The sequence below is a fragment of the Cydia splendana genome, chromosome 24 (genome assembly GCF_910591565.1).
Source record: "Cydia splendana chromosome 24, ilCydSple1.2, whole genome shotgun sequence".
NCBI classification, from domain to species: domain Eukaryota; kingdom Metazoa; phylum Arthropoda; class Insecta; order Lepidoptera; family Tortricidae; genus Cydia; species Cydia splendana.
The window spans coordinates 1,391,454-1,413,551 of record NC_085983.1 but is presented as its reverse complement, the minus strand read 5'-3'; the positions used below and the strand labels follow the sequence as shown (position 1 = coordinate 1,413,551).

The following is a 22,098-nucleotide window of genomic DNA, read 5'->3' as shown; positions in this document are numbered from 1 at the left end:
TCCAGTAATTTAACTTTTTTTTTTGCGTAGCTCTAAATTTGTCCATGAGTCCAATTTGTCATGATCCTTTGTATTGCGACTTGCTTACAGCACAGAAGAAATAATAGTACTACCCGTACAGAAAGGACACTTCCTACAAAACCGAAGTTTGACAGTGGTTCAGGGTCGAATCATGCTATCCCTTTCTAATATATGGCAAGCCCTTTCGGCTATTTAGGGTTGTCAAAATTCAAGTCATTATCTTATCTGTGGTCGTGCACGCAAAAGGAAGTCAAGTGGTGCCAACCCTAATAATCAGAGGGCGGAATTGCTCATGGCAAAAATCAAACGTCAATAGAGTTGGAACGTTGAATTTTATCGTCTATCGAATAAACTTACATTTAGAGCAGTATATTGTTGAATTGTTTTCGTTGTAAGTAAGAAAAGGATACTTCTTTATCCATTTGTTAATTGTTTTTCTTTTTGGATTAACCATTTTTTTACAAACGTGAATCAGTTGCAAAAAGTCTAGTGGCAGAAATGACAGTTAACTACCATGCAATTTACTTTTAATCTAACCAAAGAGATCAAATGGTCAACTAGCTAATCAAAGAGATTAATGTTAAAGTCAGAAATGTAGGGAAAAGGTGACTGAACTTATCGATAACTGAAAAAGTCGATAAAATTCAACGTTCCAACTCTATTGACGTTTGATTTTTGCCATGAGCAATTCCGCCCTCTGCTAATAATAGCTCGGAGCAATGCTGAGCCGAACGGAGCCGCGAGTTGCGAAGCCCTGACCATGGTAACTCCAGGTTTATCCGGCTAATCCCTGGTTAGTGGAATGGTGCAAGTGACCCTTAGTAACTAGTTACGAAATGTACCTATAGTAACTGTGACGATTACACAATAAACAGTACGACGCAACTACCCGCTAGCTTCACTCCGGGGAGAAGTGTCATGGCGGTGGCTGGCGGAGTGCACGAGCAATAACAGTTGTTTCATTTGATCACCCAGTACACAACGGAGCCTGGACGTCACAGTAACATATTTATAGTCTGTATCTTTAGGTATTTAAATAAAAGTAAACTAAATCTACCCTCAAATGACTCCTTAAGCCAGTTGAGGGTAGATGAAAAAATTACACGATCAAATAATGTAGGTTAAAGTCAGGCCGTTCAGTGACAGGCGGGTTTGTATTTGGTTGGTTAACCAATAAATGTTATAACTACCCGAAAACGTACAAATTATTGGTTTACTTTTATTTAAATACCTAAAGATGTGTACAGAGTATAGTGTAATGCAGCGGTCGGCAACAAGCGGCCCGCGGGCCGCATGAGGCCCGCGAACCTCTCGCTAGCGACCCGCGAGCCTCCCTGGCTATTTTGTATGTAATATTGACAAACGACAACGTCTGCTAAAGTCACAAATATTACCAAAGTGCGGCCCGCGTCAACTTCGTTAACTACTATGTGGCCCTTGGCTGCTAAAAGGTTGCCGAAGGTTGAAAGGTTGGTGTAATGGATTTCTTCATAATAAAACATCATTTTTTTAAACGAAGTATTTAATCATTGATCATCTAGCTGCGTGTTTTTGTTGCGTGTGCTGCGGGCCCGCTTGGGCCAGCCGGCGTCGCCGTGCACGGCGCGCACGTGCACGTCCAGAGAGGCCTTGGTGGTGGACGCGCGCCCGCACACCGGACACGGAAACGAGCCGCGAATGCCTAGATGTGCCTGCAGGAGGAAATAAAACCCGTTAATAGGGATGTTTCCTGTACTTAAAATAAATTATTTCAAACCGTGCACGAAATAAAGCACCAGATAATTATTAGAAAAACATAGATAGCAGCTATTTTTAAACTCAATTTGTATTTAATAAATCGGATTGAAATATAAAAAGTAGGTGAGTTTACCGTGACGTCCCTACATTTGTTTTCATATAAATTCTATATTAGCAATTCGTTTTGACAGTTCTAAAAAAGAAGCTGATTTGACTAGTAGGAATGTAGCCTATACCCGTTTCTCGCACAAAACAGGAAGCGATCAAAATCGCTGCAGAGTTAGCTTCGCCAGACTCTAATTACGGTGCCTATCTCGTGGCATAATATTTGATTGTCCTAATGTAATGTTACGCATAAAACTCATTTCGCATAATTGTTATTGTGCTGAAACTATTAACATTTCTGAATAATTATAAAACAAACCTAACCTACCCTAGGCAGGCGTGGCTCACTCCGCGATTTCGTCGCTTTGCTACAGGTAGCTAAAAGTACATCCGTTCGGCCCCAATTTTGGTGGCTAGCCATAAGCCGCGCGTGGCGCTGTCGCCACCTAGCGGCCATATCTGTCCTGATCGTAACAGACGCGTTTTGTTAGAGAGAGTCTTCTGTACCTAGTACTATTATTTATTCTGTGCCCTAGGTTAGGTTCAACAATCAATTATTATGCGACCCGATATAGACCCGTACTGTAAAACGTTGTACAATACACGTGCGAAAAGGTAATTCGTGTCGATTTCAAACATTCCCTTCGGTCGTGTTTCAATTTATCACCACTCGTTGCGAATTTCCCACTTTTCGCACTTTTTTAGGGTTCCGTACCTCAAAAGGAAAAAACGGAACACTTATAGGATCACTCGTGCGTCTGTCTGTCCGACCATTCCCCCCCCCCCCCTTTATCTCTGAAACTACTGGGCCTAAAATCTTGAAAAAAAAATACACAAAATAGTACTTTACCTATAGATGACAGGAAAACCTATTAGAAATGTGCAGTCAAGCGTGAGTCGGACTTATGTACGGAACCCTTGGGACGCGAGTACGACTCGCACTTGACCGGTTTTATCGTAGGTATCGTCTTGGGTCGTCCCATTTGTTATTCGTCAACTTCTTAAATTAGTCCTATTCTGCTTTCGTCACTCATTCTACATTCGTCACAAACGTCGGTGGCTTTCAATGTAGAATGAGTGACGAAAGCAGAATAGGACTAATTTAAGAACTTGACGAAAAACTAATGGGACGACCCAAGACGATACCTTATCGTCACTGAAGTCACTTACAGTGTTGTAATGTCGGTTGTAGTTAGACTTCGAGCTGAATGCGAGCGGGCACTCGGGGCACTGGTGGGGCTTCTCGCCGCTGTGTACGCGCAAATGTTTCTGCACACACACACACACACATTATAGTTCGTTTTTTTTAGCATTAAAAAGAACTTCAAAGAAGGTAAGCGATGTTGACATGTCTTTTCATCATAATCAGTAACTATTACTTATGAAAGCAGAAGAATATAAATGATCGTATTAGATTCATAATTGTTACATATTTGCCGTAACTTATTTTTAAAATGTGTTTTTCAATTAAAAGACGCATTAAGATTGTTTACCTTATTTCTAATGCTAAAAAAACGAACTATAGTAGGTTGTGTTACAAGGGATCAAAATGATATATTTCCGTCAAGGGCGTACATTGAATCCTGAATGAAGCGATGGATTCTACAATCTCACTACTTTCGGGATTCTATTGTAGAATCCTGAGCGTAATGAGGGATTCAGGTGTTAACGCCCAAGACGAAATAATTTTGATACCGTGTGACACATACTGCTTTTCACATCAACTATGAGGAAAATAAAAAAATCTTAGTGTTGACACAATTATTATGTTTCAAAATATTATTCAAGCTAAAAAAAGAATGCAAAAAATAACAAAAACAGTGTCCTAGAACAGAAATGTGCCACTTTGATCCCCCCTAGCAGGGAGGAAAAGTCGAGACATCCTCTTCGTCATTTACAGTTTGTCATAGGCTTGGACCGGCAGTTGCGGGCCGTTCGCGCTCTATTCTGGTTCGCTGTTCTGATGCAGCGTTCAAAGATGTTCTCTGGAGGAAGAAGACTGCGCTGAAGGGGTCCCGTATTGTCATGTCTGAGTTTTTAACCCGGCAACGCCAAGCAGTCTTCCTCGATGCCCGTAAACATTTCGGTATGCGCTCCGTCTGGACATTGGATGGTACCATATTCGTTAAGCTGTCTAGTGGTAAGACTCATCGCGTGATTACGGCTGAGCAGCTTCAGAAGCTGATTAACGAGCACCCATCTTCGGGCCCGGCTTCGACAGGAGGACATTCCGCGGAAGCATCGGTCTCGGAGGTTGGCGCGGGGACTAGCGGTGATAAGACCAAGGCAACCAACAAGCCGGCGGAGTCATCGTCACGTTACCCGAGGAGGATGAAATGAGAATCTCCGGTAGTTCTTGTTACAACTTTGCATGAATAATTGTTTTTATTACTGTGTACCCGTAATTTTCAAAGTGTTTTCACTGTTTCCTTATCTACCGACATCACTATTTATTATCAATTTCGAACCTAATGACAGCTACAATTTATTGACAGTGACAGTGTCAAGCCACAAATGTCAAATAGTGCCGCACATTCCGTTTCACGTAGTTCAGTTAATCATTTCGTAATGTTTGTTTATTCTTTAAATGTATCACTGTAGTTTTATATATTCCTTTTTTTATGCTTACTGCTGTTATAAGTTATAACTTTGTATAAAATCTGGTGTTTTGTTTATACATTGTTGTATGTGTTATGTTTGGTCGACCGGCGGGCTAAACGGGCCCGTATTCTAGTTTAGTATTAGTTATTATTATTATTTTATATACACTATTATATTATATTTATATATAAATATATATATACATATGTCTATTGATGGATCCGATGAATCTTTTTACTCTGCTTGCGACTCATCTACTTCTTTTCACTCGACCGATGAGCTAATTGAGCCGTGTACTCTTGGTTCATTGATGAGGTGTGAATTCCAAAAATATCCTAATTTCTTTAACGTTTGCCACATTAATGCACAGAGCATTTGCAGTCACTTTTCAGATTTCTTTGATACCTTTTCTTCATGCGATGCTCATGCGATTCTCATTAGTGAAAGTTGGCTTAAACCCAATGTCCTTTCGACTTCTTGCAGCCTTCCCGGGTTTGTCCTGTTGCGAAATGACCGTACCGGTGAGCGGGGTGGTGGAGTGGCCATATATTTGCGCGCAGACATTCCGTACAAAGTTATTAAGTCTTCTCCCTCTCTCCACTCCAGTACAATGGAAAATCTAATACTTGAAATAAAGTTGCACGGTGTGAGCATAATTCTGGGCGTGATATACTGTCCACCCACTATTGACTATTTTGCAGCATTTGAAGACCTTCTGTCGGATGTAGGTTCAGAGTGCACACATCACATAATTATGGGCGACCTTAACACAGACTTGCTGAGGGACACATCCAGATCACGGCATCTAAGATCTATTGTTGAAGCGGCAGATTTTTCCTTAGTGCCCTTGCAGGCTACGCACCGCAATTCTGACTCCCCTGATACATGGCTGGACGTGATTCTGACATCGTCGTTAGATAACGTTATTAACTCTGGCCAGTTTCTGGCACCGGGCTTCTCACGCCACGATTTGATTTTCTTAACATATAAAGTCAAGCCACCCAAACCAAAACCGGTAGTCGTACATTTGCGGAGCTTTGCCCGACTTGATATAAATCTTTTGAAGCGGGACGCCGCTTCGGCTGATTGGGCTGCCGCGTTGGGTGCATCAACTGTAGATGAGAAAGTAGCCAATTTTAACTCCTCTCTCTTAAAGTTATTTGATGCACACGCGCCGGTTCGCGCAGTGAGACTGAGGCGACCGCCTGCTCCTTGGATCACAAGGGATGTTCGGATGGCGATGGCTAAACGGGATAAAGCGTTTCGTAAATACAAGAAGGATCGGAGTGAGGGTAACTGGGGTCTTTTTAAAGCTGCTAGAAACCGCTGTAACCAAACGGTAAGGGCAGCAAAGCGTCGGCATATCCACGAAAATGTCTTGAACTCATCCCTTGCTGACACCTGGAAATTTTTGAGATCGCTTGGCATTGGTAAAGGTAAACCTGATATAGATTCTTCTTCTTTTACATTAAACCAGTTAAATTCGCATTTTTCTAAAACATCAACTCTCAATCCATTAATTAAATTCAAAACTTTATCTCTCATTGCCTCTTTTACTTCTCCAGATATCGTTCCTTTTACTTTTTCTCCTGTCGCCATTGAAGAAATCCGCAAAATTATAGTATCAATTAAATCTAAGGCCGTTGGCCATGATAATGTCAGTCGTCTTATGATTATTCACATTCTGGACAGCGTCTTGCCAGTTATTGCTCACATAGTCAATACTTCTCTACTCACTGGCGTTTTCCCATCATGCTGGCGTAAGGCGTTTGTCATCCCACTCCCCAAAATTAATAATCCGAGCTCACTTAGCCACTTTCGTCCCATATCTATTCTCCCGTTTCTGTCCAAAATACTGGAGGCCGCGGCCCACAAACAGATCTCACACTTTGTTCATAGCAACAGTCTCCTTTCACCGCTGCAGTCTGGTTTCCGGTCTGGACACAGCACCACCACCGCTCTACTTAAAGTTACAGAGGACATAAGACTCGGTATGGAATCTTCCAAAGTTACGGTGTTAGTGCTGATAGATTTCTCCAACGCCTTTAAGGCGGTAGACCATGACCTACTTTTGGCTACTCTTACTCATTTGCAGGTTTCTTCAGATGCCACAAAGTGGTTCTTTTCATATCTTTCCGATAGAGCCCAGGCAGTCCGTGCCAGCCGCTCGTTATCTGATTGGTCTGAACTGAGTACTGGAGTACCTCAAGGCGGTATTCTCTCTCCTTTTCTCTTTTCAATTTTTATTAATCTTATTACCGCCAAGATTCGATGCTCTTACCATTTGTACGCAGACGATCTTCAGCTGTACGCGCAAGTTGACGTGGAAGATATAAACACGGCTATCTCATCCATAAATGCTGACTTGGATTACATCGCCGAGTGGTCTGCTAGCTTTGGCATTTGTGTAAATCCAGCTAAATGCCAAGCCATAATTTTAGGTAGCCAGTGGCAAATGTCTAGGTTGAGTACAGTACCTGTTGCTCCGATCCTTTTTGAGGATACTGTAATTCCGGTGAGCAGTCGGGTTAAGAATCTCGGATTAGTTTTAGATTCCAACCTTTCCTGGTCTGGTCAGCTCTCGGAGACAAGTCGGAAGGTCACAGGTACACTTAGAACTCTATATAAATTTAAAAACTTTCTGCCTGTAAGCACGAAAAAAATGTTAGTGCAGTCCTTAGTGTTACCAATAATTGATTACGGGGATGTGTGTACTACTAATGCCACTCAGGAATCACTCAATAAACTAGACCGTCTACTCAATAACTGTATTAGATTTATATTTGGACTTCGTAAATACGATCATGTCTCCTTTTACCGCCGGCAGCTCAACTGGCTCTCCATCCGTCGTCGTAGGTCCTTTCGGATCCTTTGTATCCTATTTTCGATCCTGTTTGAGCCTTCTGCTCCTGGATATCTCAAAAGTAAATTCGTCTTCGATACTCCTCGTCCAGGATGTGAGCTGCGTACCTCCCGCGTTCTCAAACTGACCATACCTTCTCACCGTACTGGTTTTATGACTAATTCTTTCGCCGTCCAGGCTAGTCGTCTTTGGAATTCACTCCCTCTAAATATTAGACAAGCTCCAAGTAAGTTTTCTTTTAAGCGGTTGTTGCGTAAGCATTTGCTAAAACAAGAGTTCGAATAATATCCATCATTATTATATTTATAGTATGTATTGTATAAATATGTAGTAGTTTATATATATTTTATTTATTTATGTAGTTTATATGTATAGTTTGCTTTTTTTATATTCACTGAATAGGTATATTTCTCTCTCTGCACCAATTGTAGATGTCTGTTTGGCCCTATGGTTGACTGGTAGAGAATGCCATTTGGCATTAAGTCCGCCATTTGTACATTTTGTATATACTTTGTGCAATAAAGTTTAAATAAATAAATAAAAGTGCCACTTTGATCCATCCTAGCGGGAAAGAAAAAGCCCTTTTCCGAATAGGTGATGTGAAAAAACATTAGCGATTGTTAAGCCATGCGATCGCCAGACCAGCTGACGGGGCCGGTGTCATAGATTCCCGGTGACCGGGCCGAAAATTCAGTTACACGACTAGACCTCGAGCCAGGAACAGATTTTCATGACCAATTGCCTCCCGGGTGATGATAACTCGTATAGTGGTTAACGGCTACGTATGATAAGCCGTCGTGGACGTCAGCTGTCGCTCCGTTGGTGGGTTGAGGAATGGCTGCCACCGAAAGAAGTAAAAAAAATTTACTCATATGTTCACGTGACCGCTGACGGACTTTCCACCACGATACAACCGGCTGACTATTTTTTAATTGAATATAGCATCTAAACTGTCATCTGACAAAGTATCAAACGGGAGGCGATGACAAACGAAATTTTTGTCTGGCCCGCGGTCTAGAAGTAACAAAGCATCGCTAAGGATAATTGAAATGTAAAAGAATAATTTATCTCGAATTACCAAAAATAATCAATATTTGATATTAACTCAACTAGAAATTATTTATCTATCCATCTATAGATTTATTTATCATAGTTGACGACCGGTCTGGCCTAGTGGGTAGTGACCCTGCCTATGAAGCCGATGGTCCCGGGTTCGAATCCTGGTAAGGGCATTTATTTGTATGATGATGCAGATATTTGTTCCTGAGTCATGGTTGTTTTCTATGTATTTAAGTATTTATATATTATATATATCGTTGTCTGAGTACCCACAACACAAGCTTTCTTGAGCTTACCGTGGGGCTTAGTCAATTTACGTAAAAATGTCCTATAATATTTATTTATTATTTATTTATAGTTCATAAAGCTAAGATGATCTATGAGCTACTAACAACTGTAGGTACTTACTCTTAGATTATGTATCCAGCCGAATGTCTTCGGGCAATGTGGACAGACGTACGGCTTCACGCCGAGGTGTGTGCTCATGTGGTTCGCGAGGTTTGACGGGTTCTGTCACAAAATACAATATGAAATAACTCACTATAGGTATCTGTTGTTCCTTATATCAATGTAAGCTTAAAATAGGGTTAGTAGCGCCATCTAGTTGAGAATATGTACAACATGTGTCTATGCCTAAATCTGGTCTTTGAAATAAATCCCGGTACTTGTCAACCGTCATCCGTATGTTTCTATAGATGTTATGGGCCCACTGCACCTTATAAAGCCAGTGGGGAGACACTCCTAACTTTGGGCAAATTTCGGTTTTGTAGGAAGTAACGTGTCCTTTCTGTACGGTAGTACTATTACTTATACTTATTCTGTGATAAAACAAAGTCCCCCGCCGCGTCTCTTTGTCTGTCGCGATAAACTCAAAAACTACTGGACGGATTTTGATGCGGTTTTCACCTATCAACAGAGTGATTCTTGAGGAAGGTTTAGGTGTATAATTTAGTAAGGTTTTGTGTAACCCGTGCGAATCCGGGGCGGGTCTCTAATACCTATTAAAATAAGTGTTCATGAGGAGGTTAAGTTCTAGTGTCAATATAGATACTCGAGCCAATGAAAGATCCTAAAATTGGACTTCAAGCGTGCGTGCAAAAAATGGAATCTTGGCGGTTGCGAGGGTTTCAAGGCAGTCAAATATCGACTTTTTTTATTATTATTAAGAAACAAACAGTCTTATAAAACAGATTATCATATTTCTAGTAATAGACCTTTAGTTTCCTATTTGTAACCAAATATTAATAAAAACTTATTACTAAGTATAAATGACATGCATATGTAGGTACTAGGGGAAGCAGGGGTAATACCAGTCACCGGGTAATGGCGCTCACCTCAATAACTTGATATAACTAGCTCCTATGATCCCGGCGTGCGGGTGAAAGGGAGCGGGGAGTGACGCTTGAACCAGTGGCAACGTGCCCCGCCAGTCCGTGCGAAACACGTGAGAGTGAGAGTCGTTTGTTTGTTTCGAGCTCCTTCGATCTAATTTTTCGCTGGATATTTTTATCGGGAAGTTGAAATTCTACAAACTTTTACGTTGCGTGCCCGATTGTTTGGATCGTTAAGCTATTCAAGTTCAAGGCCTAGTTGATATTATTGAACAATATTATTAGTAAAATGTTTAATTTCAATTTTAATACAAAACGGCCGTTTGGGGTAATCACGCTTAAACCAACATTGACCCAAATAACGTAATTGAGATCAACATTTACTTATTAAAAACAAAATTTGCATCGTTTATTATAGTTACTTATAAATTACACATGACAATGAGTATTTTTTTCTAAAAATCTGTTCTGAACGGCATTATCCACACCTAGGGTTAATGCCGTTAAAGTGTTTTTTTTTTAAGATTATATTTCTCGTTATCTAAAAGATCTAAACTTATTTTATGTTTAAATTCTAATGAATGATTAGTTACACTTATGCTATGTTTGATTTTCATTTAATAAACCTTGATATTTTCAAAATTATGGGCATTTTTCCTTAAGTGAACGTCATTCCCCCTGCTTCCTATGTGTGATGTGATGTGATGAAATCTTGATTTATGTAGCTACAGGTATTTTTATTTTGAAGAAGAATAAACAAAATTCTTAAACAATCTTAATGAGCTTTTCATTGTATAATCTACATGTGCGTTTAATGTACGAGTGCTGCTATAATGTATGAGACTTACCGGCACAATAGCGCCGCACTGCTCGCACATACATGGTTTAGGCCTTCTCTTGTAAGCCCTATACCCCTTCTTGTATTGATCTGGGCGGGGAGCCTGGCTGTATCGCTGGCCGAGGTGCTTGCGGAGGTTGTGCGTCGCCAACGCCGCCGCATTTGAGAATGCCACGTTGCACTGTTTATTAATATAGTATTAAAAATATGTAAAAAAACATTACAAACAATTATATACTTGGTCACAGAATAAATAATAGTACTAGGTACAGAAGCCTCACTTTCTAACAAAACGCGTCTGTTACGATCATGACAGATCTGGCCGCTAGGTGGCGACAGCGCCACGCGCGGCTGTTGCAAAGCGACGAAATCGCGGACTGAGCCATGCCTGACTTGGTCAAGCAAATCTTGTCAGTAGCAAAAGGCGGCAAATTTGAAAAATCGCGGGTTAGCAACACTGTTTTCGAATAATTCCAAAATCGCGTGTCATCTGTGTTTTATCTGTGGCATGTGGATCGTGAATGACAGCCATCTTATTTGTTTACATTGAATCGTTGTAGTAGGTACTTCTTTCCGTTCCATTTAAAGATGAAACTTAACACAAAAGATGAAATTAATCAACTCGAGTCAAAGTATTCACCATTTCTGTAGGTACCGATTATATTTACCAAAATATACTATACGGGTATAGACGAATTTGATCTAAAAAAATAAGTTAAATTATTATGGTTTCTTGAAGTAATAACAAAAAATATTTTTTTAAAGAAAAATTCTATATTCTGACAAAAAAAATACAAATTAAAAAGTGGCAATTCTGTAGTGTTTTCCCGTTTTCTTATATAGATTGATTTTAAAGGGACGTCACTACAGTATTGCCACTTTTTAATTTCTACTCTTTTTTGTCAGACTATACAACTATGTCAATCACATACCACATCACAAAGATGCGACTCAGTGGGATGTGCCACCCCAACATGTTCCTGTAGCGCTTGCTCGCTCGCACAGTTCTCGCCGCACTGCTCGCACGGCCGCAGGGCTCCGTGCTCGCCGGCCGTGTCCGTGTGTCTGTTCAGCGCCGAGACACTATTGAACTTGGCTGTGCAAATAGTGCACGGGAACTTTTGCGATTTCTGAAAACATTGAAATTAGTGAAAGTTTAATGTAGGTTTTTTTAAAATCTAAATACTAAGTAAAATGCGATTTTTTCCTTCGAATTAAATATGAAACAGTATATTTAAACCTAGGAAGGATGCTAATTTGTATAGGATGCGTTTATTTGTGTGTATAGTTCGATTTTTAGCATTAGACATAAGGTAAACAATCTTCATGTGTCTTTTAATTGAAAAACACGTTTCAAAAGTAAGTCACGGCAAATATGTAACAAGTATGAATCTAATAAAATATTATAGGAAATAAAACCCACCTTGTCGACTACGAAATAACGCGCGTTTTGGTAAGAAAACTGATGTATGGAGTTACTACTAGGGCTTGCAATATCCGCCCATTTTTTGTATCCGGATATTTCGAATATTTATTATTTTACTATCCGGATATCCGGATAAAACGGATAATTCGAATGCTTTTTATTTAACAAAACTCACATGAACTTTACAAAAAGTGTAATAGAATCAAATTTTACGCATAAAAGGTTTCGTAACAGCAAGTGCTAAGGTATTTTTAGGAGTTCTACCTTTTTGCCGAAATTTTTTTGTCCGGTTTTCACTTGGAAAAATTTTTCACTGAAGCTTTACTGTGACAAACAACCTTCGGCAAATTTTATTAATGAGAACGGTATTATTTGCTTCAATTTTGCAAACGCAAACACCTGACTGAAACTATGTTTGTAACAATTTATAGCTTATGGAGTTACTTCAACCCTTCGCTTACTATGTGCACTGGCAGCCGCCTGCGCTGCGAAATTCATTTCTTAAGTGACTTCAGATGATCACAAGATATTTGGCGTTATTTCATGTACATTTTACAACCTTGAATTATAATTCTAGTCAAACTCTTCTTCAGTTAAGAAATTGGCGTCTTATTGACATATGGTACTAGATGTGGTTTTGATGATATTTAGAGAATCGAATACGTCTTCTAACTGTTGAGACAGTCTCTTCTTGTTCAGATATTACATTGAATTTAAGGTCAATCAAGGTTTTCATTACAGATTTATTCAAATGCAGAATGCTAAAACTGTCTTATCATATCTGCTAAACAGCTACTGCATCTCGTTCGGCAGTTCAATATCAACCGAAGTTCTCCTCCGTTGGACCCATTTTAGTTCTGTTCGCACGTTATTAATAATGTATTCAGACGCTAACAACAATGCAGCGCAGCGCGTTTGACAGGAACACGGTACAATTAAGTACATTCAAAGTTACTTTGTACGTTTTACGGAGCTAGGTCGATCTGCATAAGATTGTTCCCAAATAGGTTAAAAAAAATAAGGGAGTAGTCGGCAATGAAGGAGAAATACTTGAATAAACAGTTTTTATACTGTAAAAATGTATCCAAATAAATAAATAAATCAATCGACATAGGTTAACGTTATTATTTTCAACATTTGTGAAATAGTTTTCTTAAAAATTGGAATGATATTTTTGTCATAAATGGTATTCGAATTATTCATTTTATCCGAATACTAACCTCATCTAAATCCGGATAGTAAATTGGACGGACATCCGGATAAAACGGATATCCGGATATCCGGATTGCAAGCCCTAGTTACTACTCTTTCTTTACTTATACTACTCTATGCTATTACCAAGTGATGTATCCGTTTCTTGTGTAGCCTGAGGCCGGCGTCGCTGACGAACGTCTCGCCACAGTCGACGCAGTCTACATTCAGCTCGGGGTGCGCTTGACGCATGTGGTTCGAGCACGAAGTGCTCTTTCTGAGGAGAGACAAGCAATATGTTTAGCCACGGAATAAATAATAGTACTACCGTACAGAAAGGACACCTACAAAACCGAAGTTTGACAGCGATTCAGGGACGATGCTGTCCCTTTCTAATATATGTCAAGTGTTGTCAAAATTCAGTAATTATTTTATCTGTGGTCGTGCACGCAAAAGGACGTCAAGTGGTGCCAACCCTAATAATTGCTCGGAGCAATGCTGAGCCGAACGGAGCCGAGTTTACCCGAAGTCAGGAGTGTCTCCCCACTTGTTTAGCTTGGGACCAAATAATACTTATTTTCGCCACACCAACTGGTAAATGCTCTCTTGATTGTTCAAAAACCGATAGCAAAGTTGCATTTTATTCACATGTGAGGCGAAGTAATCAAATGAAAATTTTGAGTTGTTTTCTAATCGTTTGTTGGTAGAATTGACTAATAAATGACTATTTTGAATGATAAATATTTCATAACATTAATTTGGATTTGATTTGGTTTGATATCTTACAGTTAATATTTTCTTCGGTTTGGTGTGGTGAACAATTTTGTGTTTCACTCGGGGGCAAATTTTGTTTGAACCCTTCTGCTTAGAAACCCTCGCAACGCTGAAAATTCCATTTTTCGCTTGCTCGGGTATCAATATTAACACGAGCGGTTAAACAACAACTTTGCCCCCGAGTGAAACAAATAACTATATCTGTATTTGATTTTAGAAAAAACATAATCATATGAACTCACATGAAGCTCTTCAAGCAGTGTGGGCACTCGTAGGTCTTGCCGGTGTGCGTGGCGTGGTGCCTGATCGCTTGTGACCTGCGTAACACATTAAAGGACATTATGTAGGCACAGAATAACTAATAGTACTACCGTACAGAAAATTCACTCCTTCACAAAAGTCAGATTTAGGTATAAAATTATACCTATACTCGCCGCCTGCAACAAAATTGAAACTTATAACCGCGCACGAACGGTGAATCTTGTTTGCGCGAGCGCCGCGTGACACGACTATCGTGCGGTCGAGCGGCGCCCACTGCCATACGCCGCCCCGGGAGGACCGCCGGCCAAATGTACCTACACTGCGTAGTGACACCCCCCTGATGTACGGCAGGGGTCGAAGCGCTGGTGGCCTAGCGGTAAGAGCGTGCGACTTTCAATCCGGAGGTTGCGGGTTCGAACCCCGGCTCGTACCAATGACTTTTTCGGAACATATGTACGAAATATCATTTGATATTTACTAGTCACTTTTCGGTGAAAGAAAACATCGTGAGGAAACAGGACTAATCCCAATAAGGCCTGGTTTCCCCTCTGGGTTGGAAGGTCAGATGGCAGTCGCTTTCGTAAAAACTAGTGCCTACGCCAATTCTCGGGATTAGTTGTCAAGCGGGTCCCAGGCTCCCATGAGCCGTGGCAAAATGCCGGGATAACGCGAGGAAGATGACGATGTAGAGCAGGGGTCGGGAAACCGCGGCACGCGAGCCGCTTTGGGGGTACGCTGGTACTGAAATAAAGTATTTGTAGAGAGCGTATGCTGGTCCGAGCCCCTATGCTACACGTTGAATAACGCAGCATGTTTCGCAGGCGTATGTGTTCGCCCATACGCCCGCGAACATGTTGCGGTTGGATATTAAATTAACTAACTTGTGTCTGGAGACGAAGTTGCACTCATTGCAAATGTACTTCAGTCGGTGCCGCTTCTGGTGTATGTAGAGCCGGTGGCGCGTGTAGTACGAAGCGCAGATCTCACAGGAGTACGGACCTTTGCTCTAAAATTAAATATTTAGGTCTCTTAAAAAAACTCGTAAATGTCGCCATAATATAATATGCAAGCGCACGAGCTATAAGCATATAATATATAGTATATATTCGTATTAAAGGAGACCTAGGCTCTCCGAAACATGTCGCGCGAGTGACTAAAAACAAGTGAGTCTAAACCGTAAAATTGTTCAATGATAGAGTATATTGTGGTACATACATAAATTACATAATTATTTATTACGACCGGTCTGGTATAGTGGATAGTGACCCTGTCTGCTAAGCTGATGGTCCTGGGTTCGAATCCCAGTAAGGGCATTTATTTGTGTGATGAACACTAATATTTGTTCCTGAGTCATGGTTGTTTTCTATGTATATAAGTATGTATTTATCTATACAAGTATGTATATCGTCGCCTAGTACCCATAGTACAAGCTTTGCTTAGTTTGGGGCTAGGTTTGATCTGTGTAAGATGTCCTTTTTGCTGGGACATCAGTCAGCCGCGACCACGACCAGTGAAACCTGTGTCGAAGCGTCGGTAAATCAAGGTAATTGAATAAAATTCGCGTTAGACCCGTCTATAAATGTGAGTTAATATGATATTTGCATTAGTTGAAATTATCCCGCAGTCGAAATTCCCCCGCTGCACCTTAGATTAATAATCACGTCAATGTCTGGTCTTAGCGGACTCACCGGGCTGTGCTGGGCGCGGTGATTATTGTAGGCGGACTCCACGCCGAACCCTTTCCCGCAGTCCTCGCACTTAAAATGCGACATCAGGTAATTCTCGGACTTTTTGCGCGTTGCGATCTCTTCCAGTTGCTCTTCCTGTAACAGAATAGATAGATAGAATTATTTATTGGTACTGATCAATGATCATACACTGTCAACATTGGTTAAAATTACAATTTATAATGAGAATAAAATGAATTACAATTAATGATTTCATAGTAGGTATATAATTTCATTGTATTTTGAATCGCGACGGCGTTTAGAGCCGGATGCCAAGCGCGACGAAGTAAAAGCCAGACCACCTGCGGCTATACATTATAAATATTATAATTACACAAATGGTGTGCTCACATACCCGCAATGCGAACTTTTAGTAACAGGATCGGCTACGTCCGCCACTTGCGAGCACACCAGAGACAGCAACGGAGTTGATAGCAGTCGTCGTGGCCGAAACGACCGTGGAGTTATTATTACAATAAAACTTCAACTAAATATCAATTAAAAAAATAATATGTACCTTAGCTAAAATTACAATAAATTAAAATCAAAACCAATACTAATGAATTAAAAATAATGTACTATGTCAATGTCAATTATGTATTTTGTGTGTTAATTATGTGTTATGTGTAGTATACATTTTAAGCTTAGGGGCTGTCCATAAATTACGTCATCGATTTTTGACGATTTTGGACCCCCCCCACCCCTATAATCATCCAAAAATCATGCTTCAAATGACCCCATTTCCTCCTACTTCATGCTACCGCCATCCGATGTCCAGACCCCCCCCCCCCCCCTAATTTGAAATGACGTAATTTATGAATAGCCCCTTATTTATAAATTGGCGTTCCGTGTCAACGTTTTTAATTGCCTCAGGAATCTTATTATAAAGTTTAGCACCCATTATCTTGAGAGACTTGCTGGTTTTCTGTAGCCTGCGTGAAAGCGGATGAAATATTCCACTTTAACAGAACGAAAATATTTAGATCACAACGGTTACACGCACGTGAATTATTTATCGCTACTGGCGACATGTTTCGGGCCCATCGGGGGTCCTTCTTCAGAGTAGTGCTCGCGACGGCTGCACCGTTATGATCTAAATATTTTAAAACATGTCTCACGGAAGTTTCAATTCGATAATAACAGAACAAGTCATCTTTTTTACAAGCTTTTATTTAGTTTCACCTGACCGTTGTCTGTCTGTCTGTAATCAAATCTTGCAAGTTAAATTTGATCCACTTCCCGGTTTCCGATTGAGCTAAAATTTTGCATGCATGTATAAATCGGATGACAATGCAATATTATGGTACCATCGAGCTGATCTGATGATGGAGACAGGAGGTGGCCATAGGAACTCTGTGATGAAACGACGCAACCTAATTGTGTTAGGGGTTTTTAGAATTGTCTCGATGAGTATTAGTTGTCTGTCGTAAGAAAAGTACAGTCAGCGATAAAAGCTTGTACCAAAAATTAAATTTTTGCCAAAATCTTATTACTAATGTATTGTTAATATTCTTACCTTGCTCAAAGTGACAATTTTAAGATTGTAGGTACTCTCAAATGTGGCAATATTAAATTTAGGTAGCTTCCGGCTACTTTTCTCGCTTTTTGTCACATTCTTTTTACGTTCCGTACGCGTTACGTTTTGGACTTTCTTTCTTTTAATTACGACGTCTTCTTTTTTTTCGTCTTTTACTTCAATCGTAATCATTTTCAATGTCCCTGCATTTTCTTCCATTTTCATTAGATTATCATCATAATCCATACTTTCATTACTTTCCCGTTCAATTTTTAAGACCATATTTTTCTTCACTGGTATTTCAGTTGTTTCAGTATTCTCTTTTTCCACTTTTATCAGATTTTTATCAATATCCATACCCTCATTAAAGACACGTTCGATTTTCAAAACCATATTTTTCTTTACTGCCTGTCTTTTGCGGGTTTTTTTAGTTTTCAATACATTTTCTATAATCTTTGTATTCTCAATTTTTCTTTTACTGATTATACCATCTTTTGTATCTAATTCATCCTCACAATCATTATCAATGAAATCTTCTAGTATTTCAGGTTTCATTTCAGGATAAGCTTCATTGATGCCATCTATTGTCCCAATGTGTTCATCTTGTGCATTTAAATCCTCGGATGGAAGTAATTCTATTATATCGATGTCAGTTTGGGTTAAGTTAAGCGACCGGTGAGGGAGTTGGTATTTGCGGATATAATCTGTATCCAGCTGGAAAACAAATAACACAGTTTACTGTCAAAAAATAGTGTTTGTCACAAAAACTTCATTGCTGATGGTAGGTACTTTTTATTTGCATGTATACTTGTAAATCTACTTCTAGGCTTTTCTAATGAAGGGTCCCTCCCTTAGAGCATTTAATAACTGGAGTCGCCTTTAAGAGCTTACCCCTCTGCCGAAAACCTTGCACAATTGTGCAATCTTTTGTATGGACTGACATGGCTATTTGTACGTTACGTAGAAATCATGTAGAAATAGCAATACATTTGACGTCCCCTCCCCCGCAAAAATAGTCAGACTGTTTTGTACAGAAAATGACAGCCATGACGTCTCCAGTTACTAAATGCTCTAAGGTCCTTTGATTAGCTTCCGACTGCATCATCAGATCATCTCCATGTTAGCATGTTGAGAAATTATAATACAAAATAATTAGAGTGAGTAGAAGCAGGGACAGCCTTTACGGTACGGGCATATCATGAGACGCGACGAAGACCATGTCGTGAGGAAAGCCCTTGCATTACCGAATAATAAGAGAGGCAGAGGTCGCCCGCCTGCTACGTGGTGGTCCACCATATCAATGGATTTGGAACAGACCCAGTTGAACAAAGAGACAACCCAGGATCGCCCGACCTGGCGCTTGAGAACGAGGAGGGCCGACCCCAAATAATGGGAAGAGGCACGGAAAGAAGAAGAGAAGCAGGGACAGCCTTTAAATGGCTTAATCATTTTTGAATTAATTACCCCTGGGCGTTTTTAGAATTAGAGTCCGTAACGTAATGGAATTCCACACACCAAAAAATATTTTTTTTGGCTAAAAATGGGTTGAATTAAATCTACTATTTATATATTTTATGAAAATGTTACTTTCTTTTCTTTCTATACACATTATTTATATTCTTAATAAATCACTCTAAACTGTGTTACGTTACAAGTTTTAGGCAGGTTTTAAGTGAAGATCGGAGTGTTTTAAGTGAACCAGTTTTTATTTATTGAAATACAAAACAATAATAATCTTCTAAAAACGAATAACAACTGCAATACTAAGTATTACAATAAAGTTATTTAAAGAAGCCTTTCCAATACGTTACATTTTTCGTTTTAATCGTTGCTTTGCAATCATTTTGTCTTAAAAAACGTAAAGTACCTTTAGGTATTATAAAAAGAGATCGAAATCAGTATCAATTATCCTAATAATTAATATAAATTCTAATAAAATCAATCACAGCCACAGTAGGACAAAGTGACGTCATGGACCATAATATCACGTTTAGGAACTACATGAAGGGTTTACATGTGCGGAAAATAGCTACTTAATTTAGTACCTACTTAATGTTGTACTAAATTAAATAATTTAGTAATTAATACCTATTGTTATAGTTTAACAAATTTTGAAATTTCCTGCAGTAATTATGCTTTCGACTGCAGCAGTATTGCAGCACGACAATACTGCCGACTGCATTACTGCTACAAAATCAAAATAGATGTTGCTGCCCAGATTTTTGACATTTGCAGTCAGCTGTATTGTCGTGCTGCAATACTGGTGCAGTCGAAAGCATAACCTGCGCCTGCCAGCGCTTCTTAGGTCGAGCCGCCACGGGTGTTAAGTAGTTACTAGTAGGTTGAGTAGTTAGAAGAATATAGCTAGAATAAAATTATTTGCGTCTTTTTAATATCACTCTACCTACTATATGACGGCATGTAAACCGTGCATTTTCATTCCATACGTCACGTTTTTTTTGTTCCACTAATACATCACGTAACGTTTTGGATGTGACGTAGACATGCCGGTTCGTTAATAAAGCAAAATAGCGGTCTGTTCGTTTGAATTTTCTTAATTATAATTATTTGATATCATAGAACACATAATAATCTAACGAAATTCATAAATATTTAGTCAATAATTGGCTCCTTTCCTTCAGTTTAATTCAGTTCGTTGTGGAAAACAAATTTCTGCACAACGTGACGCACAACCTACACCTTGCTTTTTTCGAGCCCAATGGGGTTGGCAACTGTCAAAGGTTTGCCTAGATGGCGCCATCATAGCTTGCCCCTTTTTCTATGAGATTTGGCTTAAAGAGCTGGCATCCAGGGTATTAAAAAAACAAAAATTTGACACAATTCTAGGGATTGACGGGGCAAGCTATGATGGCGCCATCTGCTAAAAACTTCCACCGGCCAACCCCATTGCCTTGTAAAACCTAAACACCGGGTAATTATAGGATCATAATGTTACGATCATGTAAAAATGCGTATGATATTAGTAGATTTTTGCTACTAAGTTGGTAAAAACTCCGTGACGTTGGTGGAAATTTCCACTACGTCGATATTGAAGGACAACAATAAATTAAACTTTTGTGCATATTTTTACTTTAGGTGCTAAAAAATAAGGTTTTAAATAGATTTTGGCTGATACGATCTTATCACACAACAACCAGGTTCGGGCCTAGAAGGAGGCAGATATATAATATTTGGATCCAAAGTATGCAAAGTGTGCATGGGACACTCAAAAATCATCTTCTTTTCTTCAGTTTTTGTACATTTTCTTTACTTTAAAGTACCATTTAATCAGTTTTTTTACGATAAATACTCAGATAATAAATCACTTTACAATTTTTGTATACATGTAGTACACTTTAAAACAGTATTTGATGGTTAAAAAGTATACCAAAGTCGTGGGACATTGATATTTGACCCAAATATTTTTTTCCGAAAACGCCCCCCGTCATTGTACTTAGCTCTATGAATAGAAATAGTTACCGCTCCCTTGAGCAGCGTAGGTGTAAGTTGCTTCAGCGTGCGGAGACACATGTCTCTGAAGGACGAGCATTTCAGGAGCAGCACGAGGCAGTATGCGCACAGGTACTGCGGCAGCCCGTCCCTGGCCACCTACAATCATACACCACGGATGTACAGCAAGTCAATAGCATAATAACTTCTTACCAATCCTTGGTTATAAGATAAGATAAGAATAGCCTTTATTGACCAAAAAATAAAGTTCATTACATATTACATTTAAATTAATTCACATTTCATTTATATTAACATTTTTCCTTAATTAATTTTAATAAATATATTTTTGAATGTCATTGCTTTTTATTAATTATTCAGTCTGCCTTCTTGGCATAGGCCTCCTCCAGCTCTCTCCATAGCTCTCTATTCTGTGCTGTCCCAATCCAATTTACTCCCGCATGCTTCTTGATGTCATCCGACCACCTCATTATTGGTCTCCCTTCTCTCCTCTTTCCATACCACAGAATAATTAATAGTACTACCATACAGAAAGGACACTTCCTAAAAAACTGAAGTTCAACAGCGATTCAGGGTCTCTGTGGTCATGCACGCAAAGGGAAGTCAAGTTGTGTCAACCCAAATAATTGGTCAGAGCAATGCTGAGCCAAACGGAGCCGAGATTGCCCGAAGGAAGGAGTTTCGCACCCCTGGTTATACAGTAAACTAGTGAATTCCTTAGTTAAATTTTAACCCAGAGTTCAGGTCTCTCCATCCCTTAGAGCAGCGGTCGGCAACCAGCGGCCCGCGAACCTCTCACGTGCGGCCCGTGAGCCTCCCTGGCTATTTTGTATGCAATATTGACAAATGACAATGTCTGATAAAGTCACAAATATGTGCGTCCACTTCGTTAACTGTTATATGGCCCTTGGCTACTAAAAGGTTGCCGACCGCTGCCTTAGAGCATTTAATAACCAGAGTCGCCTTTAAGAGCTTACCCCTCTGCCGAAAACCTTGCACAATTGTGCAAACTTTTGTATGGACTGACGTTTATCTGACATGGCTATTTGTACCTTACGTACAAATCGTGTACAAATAGCCATAATTTGACGTGCCCCTCCCCCGCAAAAATCGGCAGGCTGTTTTGTACAGAAAATGACAGCTATGGCGTCTCCAGTTGCTAAATACACAAAGATCC

The 22,098-nt window shown here is 39.7% G+C and overlaps 1 protein-coding gene across 1 annotated transcript in view; it reads right to left on the bottom strand.

Annotated features, from left to right (window-relative positions):
• Positions 1–1,547: 1,547 nt before the first annotated feature.
• Positions 1,548–22,098, bottom strand: part of LOC134802150 (zinc finger protein 25-like) — a 371,645-nt gene continuing 351,094 nt past the window's right edge. Inside the window, exons 5-12 of the mRNA XM_063774744.1 lie at positions 15,089–15,213; positions 14,189–14,263; positions 13,320–13,449; positions 11,488–11,685; positions 10,566–10,736; positions 8,795–8,896; positions 3,034–3,132; positions 1,548–1,712 (exon numbers count right to left, since the gene is read on the bottom strand). Of these exons, the coding sequence (XP_063630814.1) occupies positions 1,548–1,712; positions 3,034–3,132; positions 8,795–8,896; positions 10,566–10,736; positions 11,488–11,685; positions 13,320–13,449; positions 14,189–14,263; positions 15,089–15,213 (1,065 nt within the window). The remainder of the gene's footprint in view (positions 1,713–3,033; positions 3,133–8,794; positions 8,897–10,565; positions 10,737–11,487; positions 11,686–13,319; positions 13,450–14,188; positions 14,264–15,088; positions 15,214–22,098) is intronic.